Source organism: Monoraphidium neglectum (genome assembly GCF_000611645.1).
Source record: "Monoraphidium neglectum strain SAG 48.87 unplaced genomic scaffold scaffold01970, whole genome shotgun sequence".
In the NCBI taxonomy this organism is placed as follows: Eukaryota; Viridiplantae; Chlorophyta; class Chlorophyceae; order Sphaeropleales; family Selenastraceae; genus Monoraphidium; species Monoraphidium neglectum.
In genome coordinates, this window is record NW_014011658.1 from 269 (window position 1) to 11,102 (window position 10,834).

At 64.5% G+C, this 10,834-nt stretch overlaps 4 protein-coding genes across 4 annotated transcripts; 1 reads left to right on the top strand and 3 right to left on the bottom strand.

Moving 5' to 3' along the window:
- Positions 1–338: 338 nt before the first annotated feature.
- MNEG_9533 (hypothetical protein) lies at positions 339–2,362 on the bottom strand (the record flags this gene model as incomplete). The annotated part of the gene is made up of 4 exons (XM_014041992.1): positions 339–1,030; positions 1,155–1,305; positions 1,572–1,687; positions 2,092–2,362. Coding segments are annotated over 4 exons (1,230 nt in total), but the record flags the coding sequence as incomplete, so codon positions are not given.
- Positions 2,363–3,899: 1,537 nt separating this feature from the next.
- Positions 3,900–5,225, bottom strand: MNEG_9534 (hypothetical protein; the record flags this gene model as incomplete). Its single annotated transcript, XM_014041993.1, has 1 exon — positions 3,900–5,225. The coding sequence occupies one exon, from the start codon at positions 5,223–5,225 to the stop codon at positions 3,900–3,902; it is 1,326 nt and encodes a 441-aa protein (XP_013897447.1).
- Positions 5,226–6,403: 1,178 nt separating this feature from the next.
- On the bottom strand, positions 6,404–7,341 carry MNEG_9535 (hypothetical protein; the record flags this gene model as incomplete). Its single annotated transcript, XM_014041994.1, has 3 exons — positions 6,404–6,535; positions 7,023–7,170; positions 7,265–7,341. 3 exons carry the CDS (start codon positions 7,339–7,341, stop codon positions 6,404–6,406), a joined length of 357 nt encoding a protein of 118 aa, XP_013897448.1.
- A 1,638-nt stretch (positions 7,342–8,979) lies between these two features.
- MNEG_9536 (hypothetical protein) lies at positions 8,980–9,186 on the top strand (the record flags this gene model as incomplete). Its single annotated transcript, XM_014041995.1, has 1 exon — positions 8,980–9,186. A coding segment is annotated over one exon (207 nt), but the record flags the coding sequence as incomplete, so codon positions are not given.
- Positions 9,187–10,834: the final 1,648 nt, after the last annotated feature.

The window sequence follows — 10,834 nt, forward strand, 5'->3', positions numbered from 1 at the left end:
GTCGACCTTGCACCAGCTGGTGGAGTCCCACCAGGGGCCCTGGGGTTGTGTAAGAGGGTGTACGAGAAAGTGCGTGTGTTGTGTGTGTGTGCGTGTGTGTGTGACTGTGACGGGGGAAGGTGGGTAGGCACGAGGGCCTGCAAGTCCTGCTTTGCGCGCAGCTGGAGCCAGGCGTGCATGGGAGCGCGCCCACGTGCAAGGAGACTCGGCCGCAAGGGGCGGCGCCGAGCCCCGCCCCGCTTCGGCGCGCCCTGCGCCCCGCCTCGCGCCTGCCCCCCCCTGACCCCGACTAGTCACAGACAGTGCCGCCCGCCGTCACGCAGCCCTCAGGGGCCCACCTGATAGCAGACGTTGGGCGGCCTGACCTTCACGCACGTGTTGGGCATAGGGTCAACGTCCCCCGTGCACACCAGCCCCGGCGCGCACAGCAGCGGCCGCAGGGGCGGCCGGCCGTCGGCCTCCGACACCACGTAGTGAGGCGACAGCGCGAAGGACTGCTCCAGGTCAAAGTCAAGATCGTTCTCGGACTGGGGGCGGCCGCCGGCCGCCTCCAGTTCCTGCTGCTGCTGCTGCTGCTGCTCGTCCTGAATGGCGCTGCTTTTGCCAGGGTGAAACAACCCATCCAGCGGTTCAAGCAGCAGCCGCTCCAGCCCCGCGGCGCCGGCGCCCGCCCCGGCGCCCTGGCCCGCACCCATCGCGGCGCCCGCGCCGGGCCCGGCCCGGCGGTGCCGCTTCTGGTGCTTGCCGTGCTTGCGGGCGGCGGCGGCGGAGGCCGGGGTGACGGCTGCAAAGTACGCGTTGCAGCTCTGCTGCTCGGACCGGTACTGGGAGCAGCGGCCGCGCACCGGCTTCCACGGCCCCCAGTGCGTCGTGTTGCGGCAGACCTGCGGTGGCGCGGGCGTTCCCGCGGCGGGGGCGGCGTCGCATTCGATGCGCGCGCCAGCCGCGGCGCGTGCAAAGCGGCTCGGCCCGAGGCGCCCCGCCCCGCCGCGCCGCACAGCTCGGGCAAGCCGCCGGCGCTGCGCACGGGCTGCCGGCGCGGACGCGGCGCGCCCCCGCGGGGCCGCCCGCATGTCTCTCCAGCCAACACCACTCGCGCGTCGCGCCGGAGGGTACTGTGTGGTCGGCCTGCCCAGTTCTGCAACCCGAGCTACCCGGGCCATACCCCAAGACGACATTGCAAAACCATTCAAAACTCGCCTGCTCGAACAGCAGGGAGTAGCCCTGCGCCTGCAGCAGCTCGCACTCTGCTGAGTTCAGGTTCGGCGTCTCCCCATCCGCCATGGCCCACGGCCCGAACCGGACCTGCCCGGCCGCACAGCGCGGGCGGAGAGCGCAGCGGCGGGGGCTCTGTCAGCCGGTGAGGCGGGCCGCAAGGCTGCTGCTGACGTGGCGCGGTGCAACTGAAATTCTCGGGCTCCGCCGGGCAACGCGGCAGGGCAGGCCGGTCCCCACGCCTCTCTTGGCCACACAAAAGCTGCGCAGCGCATGCACCGAGACGACGCCGCGCGTCGCGGCAGCAAGTGACGTCATCGTGAGTCACGCTGGTCGTTCGGGGATCCCGGACGCACCTGATCCTCCAGCTGGCACCACTCGTCGTCGCCGCACACACCCTCGTCCATGTAGCAGTCCGGCACCACAGGGTTGGGGCACACCACGCTGTCGCAGCGCAAGTTGATGAGGTCACCTGGTTGCAGGCACACAGTCGAGGGCAAGACAGAAGGATGCGGCAGGTGCCGTTTGTGACGGGTGAGAGGTTGCGCATCGCGGCAGGGGCCGACAGCTGGCAATTTGCGAGGTGGGGCCTCTACGCGCGCAGGGCGGTATAGGAGGTTGGTGCGCCGACGCGCAAGGAGGGGCCTGCCCATCGCTGTTCCAAACGAAGCAGCCGGCGGGGTGTGCCGTCGGGCGGGAGGGCGCGGCCAAGGCTGCGATTGGGCGGTGCGGCGGAGCCTGGCCGCGGCGCCGCAGCCGCATGCGGCTCTGATATGCCGTGTCGCGCTTCGCGACTGTTCATGGGCCCGCCCGTGCCTGGCCCTCGTTGCTGCGTTGGCCTGCATGCGAGCGGCGGGGACCAAGGCATGCGCGCACCCTTCTTGGCCGTCTTCCGCTCGCCGGTAGTTATGTCCGGGTAATCAAAGTCCTCCCGCGCAATAGACTGTGTCAGTGAGAATCCGAAGCACTGCCGCTGGCTGTCCTCCTCCTGCCAGCGCTTGTGCAGCAGCTCGGCGTCACGCGCGCCATATGGCGCGCGCGACGACTCAGTCTGTTGGTTGCTCCCACTGTTCACGGCGGGCGGGACGCCCGCTGCGGCGCCGAGCGTAAATGCAGCGAGAAACAAAAGGCAAGCCGCGGGTCTCATGTGTACGTCTCTAAGGCGGAAACATGGTGGTCGTCTCCTTCGGCGCCAAGAGGCCCCGGAGATCTCCATCGTCGTTGATGTCTCCTTTGCGTCCGATTTGACACTCTACACCAACAGCGTCGATAATCGAAACGCAGAGTCCCGCCGTCGGCGGCAGTCGTGCGCGGGTGACGCGGTTGTCACCAGCGTCTGACCACTACGGCGCCGCCATGACCTCATTGTGCCAGCACGTTTCTGCTGCCCCTGGAGGCCACCTGCACTCCTGATAAGCTCCATTAGCGCGCACTTGACGACGAGATTCCCAACATGATAAGCAGGGGGCCGGCGATGGCCAGCCATCGCAATCCTCGGAAAGCCAGCTGCCTAGGGGAACTGCAACTCGCCACCCTGACACCCCTTACCTCCCCCCCCCCCCACCCCACCAACGTGCCTCTGCTCTCGTGGGGGCCAGGGCCCCACCAGTAAGCCTGCAAAGTCTTCCCTGTTCTACGACCTAGTGTCTCCGTTTTGGCACACAGATGCAGATGGCGCAGACAGTGCCCTACTGCGACTCCTCCCGCTGCACCCGCGCGAGTTCCCACCTGCCGGCTGGGCTCAACGTCTAGAAAGGGACGTGTTGCTTTGTGACGAGCGCACGCAAGTGTGGCAAGCTGTCCCGGAATCAGAGCAAGGCTTGTTGCAGGATGCGGCCAGCAGCAGCGGCGGCGTGACGCGCAATGCACGATCGAAAGCCAGCACCAGGCACCTCATCTACAGCACCACCGGTACCTGCAGCACAGCAAGCCTCGCACTCCGCGCAGTCCGCGCAGGCGCCACCACTCCGCCAGACGGCAAGCACGGCCGAGTTTGCCAGTGCGCGGTCCCACGCAGGCCACTCCCACCCTGCCAACTGGTGGCGCATGCCCGATATTGCGGTCGGGCCTTGAGTCAGTGTGTTGTGCACCCCCACCGCGTAGGCCGCCACAGAGGCGCCTGGGTCGCCGCCGTCGGCTGCCAGGCAATCAACGCGCGTGCAGCCAAGCACCGCTCCAGGTGCGACGCGCCCGTGCCAAGCTCAGAGAGCGGGCGAGGGAGAGGTCCCCCACAAACGCTCATCATACAATGCCTTCGTTTCAAAGTGTTTTCCACTGCTGCATGCGGCGGCTCTCGTGCACCGACACAGGCTGGGCGTGTGAGTCAAGTGCTTGCTGTCTGGCTGCACAATGCAGCAATACACAGCAGTCGCCAGCAGAAAAAAAGTACGGTAGGATGAGCTGGTTCACATGAAGTGCCGTGCTCACATGCTTGTGGGATGCATGTGCATGCACACACAATTCACTCGCATGCCTGCGCATGGGCACAAAACGATCACCCATGTGTTTGAACTCAAGCACAACATCCACACATGGCCTTGAATCGACACGCACGCGCGCATTTGCATACACAGCCATCCATGTCACCAAGTTCTCAACCTCGCCTGATTCTAACAACGGAGCCCCTTTGCACCACTGGAAACATGCAATAGCCGCAAGGCAGCTATTGCTGCCAGTGGCTGACATCATAAGGGACCACCGCCTCTCGCAGTGGAAGGCCGCTGCCGCCGCCGAAGGTAGAAAATGTTCACCATGCCCGGCGCAGCATGGGCCTTGCAGTAGGCGCCCTTGGCCTCGCCCCCAAGGTTGAAGCTGGGCCTCTTGGCGCAGCCGGGCGCCTGGCAGCGGGGACGATTGACCACATCTACCATACCTGCCGCAGCGTGGGCCTTGCAGTAGGCGCCCTTGGCCTGGCCCTCAAAGTTGAAGCTGGGCTGCTTGGCGCAGCCGGGCGCCTGGCAGCGAGAGTGAACCACGTCTACCATGCCTGGGGCAGCGTGGGCCTTGCAGTAGGTGCCCTTGGCCTCGCCCTCGAAGTTGTAGCTGGGCCGCTTGATGCATCCGGGCGCCTGGCAGCGGGGACTGACCACGTCTACCATGCCTGGTGCAGCGTGGGCCTTGCAGTAGGCGCCCTTGGCCTGGCCCTTCAAGTTGAAGCTGGGATGCGTGATGCACCCGGGCGCCTGGCAGCGGGGACTGACCACGTCTACCATGCCTGGCGCAGCGTGGGCCTTGCAGTAGGCGCCCTTGGCCTGGCCCTCAAAGTTGAAGCTGGGATGCGTGGTGCAGCCGGGCGCCTGGCAGCGGGGACTGACCACGTCTACCATGCCTGGCGCAGCGTGGGCCTTGCAGTAGGCGCCCTTGGCCTGGCCCTTAAAGTTGAAGCTGGGATGTGTGGTGCAGCCGGGCGCCTGGCAGCAGACACTGACCACGTTCACCATGCCTGGCGCAGCGTGGGCCTTGCAGAATATGCCCTTGGCCTCACCCTTGAAGTTGAAGCTGGGCTGCTTGGCGCAGCCGGGCGCCTGACAGCAGGGACTGACCACGTTCACCATGCCTGGCGCAGCGTGGGCCTTGCAGAATATGCCCTTGGCCTCACCCTTGAAGTTGAAGCTGGGCTGCTTGGCGCAGCCGGGCGCCTGACAGCAGGGCCTGACCACGTTCACCATGCCTGGCGCAGCGTGGGCCTTGCAGTAGATGCCCTTGGCCTCACGCTGGAAATTGAAGCTGGGCTGCTTAGTGCAGCCGGGCGCCTGGCTGTACTGGCTCGAAATCAAGTCCACACATAATCTGCGGCTGAAGTAAAAGTGAGGGCCGCCGCCTCCTCTGCTCTGGAGCCCCAAGCTGCGGCCTGGAGTGTACAGCGCCACATTTGGGTGGCGCTGCGGCTGTCGCGCCCACAGCCTGACGTGCGTGGAGAGTACGGCGCGGCCGGTTTGAAGCCAGGGGCTTGAACGCGGCTGTGTTGATCTCCCTGCTGGCTGCTGGCTGATCTGTCCAAGTCTCAACATGGCTGGCAACGTCGCCTGAGAAACAGGGGGAGCGGGGGGCGGTAGTGAGGCGCTGCGCATAGGAGGAGCCTGTGAGGGTCAGCTGCATTTACCTGCCCGAGACTTTGCATGTGGTAGCATCATTTGTTGATAGCTGCATGCGCTCGCAGCCACTGCACCATTATGTCACCGCCGCTGGCAACGCACCCTGGCTTGCACTTCTCGTTCTCTGCGGTGACGTTGTCGTGCGGCCTGCCAAAAAGCAGGGGCGTTGCGCCGCCAGCGCACAGCAGCGGCGAGGATCGTGCAGCTTGTCAAGAATAGGGCGGTTTCCACCAACACTGCGCGTTCTCCTTCGGCCCGGGAGCGACCAGGATAGCAGGAGTTGCGCTTGCGAGATCTGGGGGTCGACGGCACAAGAGGTCTAGTATACCATGTACAAAGGCTGGAGAAATGGCGATCGAATACATGGTTTTCGCACAACTGGCCTATTCCCCTTCTATGCCGGCCCGGTGCAGTCCACACAGCTGCGTGAGCTCGAGCTCAGCTGGTGCGCACAGTCAGCAGCCGCAGCCCAGCCGCGTACGCAGCAGCGCGCATCCATGTTGCGGCATTGCGCCGACGAGCATGCACGAGGTATGCTACAACAGCACATGCATGTGAGTGTGCAGTGGGGTTGATGACCACAGCGGGCACACGGCAGGTGTCCGGGCGTCACCCGCCGCCTCAAAGAGACGCCAGCCCCCCCAGACAGTCACACGCCGCAGCATTACATGGGGGGCGTGGCACTGCGGTGGCCAGCACCGCACAGATCGTTCATGCGCGCCCTTTTGCGAGCGTTGTGGGCGCCGCAGGACCAAAAAAAGAGCTTCGCGATGCAGGCGCATGGGGCGCACCATTGCTCAACAAAAAACTTCCCAGTGCTCTGGGGGGGCCAGCAAAGGCCAAAAGGCGCGATCATTTCAGGACACAGCGTTTGCAATGTATCGTGTGATGATGAGCAACGCCAGCTTCAGGCTGCGCAGACGCGCGTGCGCCCACAGCCAGCCGGCCACCACCGCCGCCACTGAATGGACTAGCATCCACCCAGCCAACTGCCAGTGCCCCTTGGAAACTAGAAAGGCCGCCGTCGGCCCGCCCTCAGGCCTGCCGACCGGCACTCCAGCCCGGGCCCCGCCGCTGGCCGCGCAGGTATATCATCAGGAATAGCGCAGCGCGGCGAGGGACAGCACGATCAGCGCGCCGCAGCCGCCGGCGAGCCCCGTGTATCGGATCCACTGGTTGGTTTTGCGGTTGAAGCACTCCATGAAAGAGTTGTCCTTGTGGCACTCCTGCAGGGGAACGGGGCCGCAGCCTAGCTTTGGTGCAATGTGTTGTGTGTGCGCGCGTGCGTGTGTGCGTGTCTGTGTGTGTGCGTGCGTGCGGTACACTGCGTTGTGTTGTGGTGTGTTGTGCAGTGCTGCACTGTGCTGCGCTGTGCACCGTAATTCTGTTCTGTGCTGTGCTTTGCGGTGCTGTGCTGTGGTGGGCTGCGCCATGTGCTGCGCCATGTGCTGCGCCATGTGCTGTGCCATGTTTATTGACCGATCGTAGCGCGTTGCTGCGTTGCTGACTGCGTTGTTGTGCAGCACTCAGCAGCCCAACTGCGCGTCAGTCCTGTGGCTGCTGCCCGAACGCCAGCAGGCCGCGGCAGGCGAGCACTGCCATCCAACCAAGCAGCGGAGCAAGCCGGCACGACGAAGAGCGAGAAACACCGCGCGTGCCCATCGCGCCGTGGTTAGAGGAAGCAAGAACCAGCCACTGCTAATGCCGGCGCACCGTGATGTCGTAAAGGCGGTCATATCCGAGCTGCTTGTAGGGGTTGGCGCAGGGGCACGAGTTTTTCGAGTTCTGAGTGGTCACCGCCAGGACGGCAAAGGCGACGACGCCAGCGACGCCCACGACAAACAGGAACGCCAGGAAGTTGCTGGCGTGGTTGGAAGGTGGGGTGTTGTGGCGGGGGTGAAGTGTAGGGCCTGGCGGCCGGGGCGGCGGCGCCATTCCAGCGAGTGGGCCCGCACCTGTTCCGCTTGGGTCGCCCCTCCTTGTAGATGAATGACTTGACGCCCCCACGCTCGAGGTCATTCTGCTCCCCCATGTCTCCCTGGCGCTGCTGCAGTAGTTGGGCGCGCAGGGCCGCTCTAGCTGGCACGCTTCCCGGGTGTGCTGCAAGTCGGCCGGTGCTACAGCGTTATCTCAACTCCAGTGCAATTAAAAAGCACAATTGCGTCTATTCAGCCGGTATCGGGGCGGCACGACCGGGCTCTTGATTTGCGTGCTCTCCAGGCTAGGCAATCGCGGAGCTATTCGCAAATAACACCGCTCTGGGTGCGCGTGTGCTCCAGAAAAGAAATCAGGTGAGTGTCATTGCTTGTAAGGCCTCAAAGGACGCCGATGCAGGAGGCGTGCAGGGCCAGAGGTAACTGCTGGAGGCACCCCTCGCTCTTGAGCAGCAAGTGCGTCATGCGGGGGTGCTGCTGTGGTGTTTCCCACAGCAAAAGCCGACAATGGGCCTCTCACAGTCGAACCTCTTGTGACAGGTTGTACGTCCTGTACCTTTGCAGCAGGCGTGCAGGGACCCGCAGAATCCTGACAAAACATTCTACAAGGGGTATGGGACACAAACTATCCATCCAGTCAAGCATCCAGCAGCAATGATGCTACTGTCACAGCCGCTATCTGCAGACTCTTATCTCAATCACCCGACAGGATGCATGTCTCGCCCCAGAAATCAGCTGGAAGGGGGCGGTTTGGAATGGAGTGTTTGGAATCCTGATGTGCTCGGTGTGTTCTGGACGAAACCTGACCCAGCGCTGCCCTCAGCAGCTTTGCGAGGGTGGTTCGAGCCTTTGCGAGGTGCGATTTGTCAAGACTGCCCTGCACAGGCAGCAACGATTGCCTTGAATCCGGGTCCACACTGGTCACTCAGCTGTGGCAAACAGCTGGAACGTGCTGTTGAAGCAAGGAATCCAGGAATGCTATGATAGTTATATGCGCTGTGTGCCAGAAGAACTGGCTCCTGCTACGAATATCCTAGATTATGGTGCAAGCTGTGTGCACGGGCCACACAGGGGGCGGGGGGCGGTTGCCAGCGGTGTGCTGTCAGCTCCGCCGGGCTTCAGCACGCAAACGTGGTTCCCTACCCCACCGCAAGCTATCAGCACACCGTCGTACGCAGGAAGGATAGAAGTACTTGTCCATTTTCATGGCAATGAGCTGTCCCTGCGAAGCTTTCGTCCGCGCCCACTCCTGTTGCGGGGGGTGGAAAGCACCCCCCTTTCCACACCCCCCTTTCCACACCCCCCTTTCGCAGCGCGGGTGCTTAGGTCCCCCTTGCCACATTTGCCCTCATGGGTAGGACACTGCCACACAGATGTCTTGCGGTCTTGTGAAATGCTTCCTGATTGTGCAGCTTGTGCGTGTGCTGTGCGCTCAGTTTGACAAGCGAGCGGGCATCCGCCGGGCGTGTGGTGCTGGGGGGGTCATTGGCAATCGGCCGATCGATCACACGGTGCACATCATTATGATAGCATCTGTGGCGGACGCGCTTGTGTGTGGGTCGAATTGGCTAAAATTCCGTTGAATCACCGGTTGCTCCCTGTAGAGTTCTCCGAATCCTGGTCCCGGTGATTGCGTTGGCTTCCAGGCCCAGAGAGCAGCGCGGGCGCGCACATCCTCCACGTAAAGTAACATGGTATTATGACAGCTTAGTGATTAGGACCGAGCAGCTAGATCCATGGGGGCGTGCTTCTCATCAGAGGCGCCTCCAACGGCGCCCGCGGCTGCCTCTGAGGCTCAGCTGGCACCCGTGGAGGCCTCTGTTTCGGTTCCTGCGGCCTCGCTCAGCAGCGTCCCCAGCATACCGACGACGCCGAGTGCGGCACATGAGACAATACGCAGCACGTCGGAGCGCACGTTCGACGACATGAAGCTGCTGTCGCAGGTGCGCAGGGCGCAGTGGGACTCGAATCCAATCCAATCTTGATCATGTCGTCGTTCCAACGGGGCGTGCGTGCGCCCATGCCGTGCAGCAGCGCACCGCCCGGTCGCCGGACACCACCTCGCTGCCCAATTCGCCGCCGCCGCTGCTGGCCCCGCCGGTCCCTCAATTGATTGCAGGCCAATGAGCTGCTGCAGCACCTGAACACGGTGTCTCAGACGCCGACGCGCGCGCTGCCAGAGGTGGCGGCCATAGTGACGCAGAAGCTCGGAGTCGCTCTATGCTTGTGCGCTGCAGCACTCCCCCCACCCCCTGCCGCAACCCCTGCCGCACGGCCGTCCCCGCTGCACATTGCCTCTTTTGCATCGCGAGCCAGCCCCTGCTTTGAAGGCACGTGAGGGCGAATGTGCATGGAGCGGCCGGCTGTGCGGCGAGGGCGCGCCCGCCGAGCAGCTGCTGCCCAGGCGCGGACTGCGACTCAGCGCGCCCTGCGAGTGCATGCGCACGCATGCGGCTCGCACCCCAGCCGCGGCGCCTGCCAACCCTGCCGCACCCCTCTTCCTCCCTTTCCCTGCGCCTCCCTGCAGCATCACGAGCGTCGCCGACGCAACCCCCGACGGCGGCGGCCCCGCGGCGGTGCTGCTCGCGGCGCACGGGCGCGGCGCGGCCGCGCTGGCGGAGCAGCCGGTCATGCGCGGCAGCGGCTGGTGCTCCCTGGGGCTGCGGCAGCCGACAGACCACCTGTATGTGAGGTCTGCGGCTTCAGACATGGTGAGCGCAGGACAGGAGGGCACTGGACCCGTTTTGGCGGGGCCTCGCGGTGGGCACGGGGCGCTGCGGCGCTGGCGGCTGGCCGCTTGGCGTCGCGGCTGCGCCCTGGCAGTCTGCGCAGCCCCAATGGCAGCCCGTTGCGAAGCACTGGTCCACCGGTCCGAGCCCACCAGCCCGCCCTCATTCTGCGGCCGCAGCCGCGCCTTCTCTCCCTGTCCACGTCCTATGACCGCCCGCCCGCCTCTGCACGTCCTCACATCCGGACCGCATGGGCCCGTGCCACCGCCCCTCACGCCTCCTGCTGCCCGCGGCCCTCGCTCCCGCAGGCGGCGGGCGTGCTGCCTAGGGAGTTGGCGCTGGCGCACTCCCATGACGCGCTGGGCAGCTTCATGGCGGTGCCTGTAGCGGCCGGGCCGCGCGTGCTGGGGGTGCTGCTGGTCGGGCGGCTGGAGGAGGGCGGGTTCGACGCGGAGTGGTGGCACCAGATGCTCGGAGCTGTGGCCAACAGCCTGCTGCAGCACCTGCGAAACCCCCAGGTGCGCGTGCGCGCGTGCGTGTGTGTGTGTGTTATTGCGTGTATGCATGGTGTCTCTGTGTGTGCGCGCGAGAGAGAGAGAGAGTGAGTCTGAGTGTGTCTGTGTATGTGTGTGTGAGAGAGTGTGTGTTGTGTGTGTGAGAGAAGCGTATGCGTGTGTGTGTGTGTGTGTGTGTGTGTGTGTGTGTGTGTGTGTGTGCGCGCGCGCGTCCATCCAACCTCTGTTCTTCACCTGAATCCCGTTCCTCACCTCCTTGCCCCAAACATCTCAACCGACTTTCACCACCCCGTCTCAAAACCTCAACCCCTCCCAATTCCACACGAAAAACATGCGCCTCCACCGGG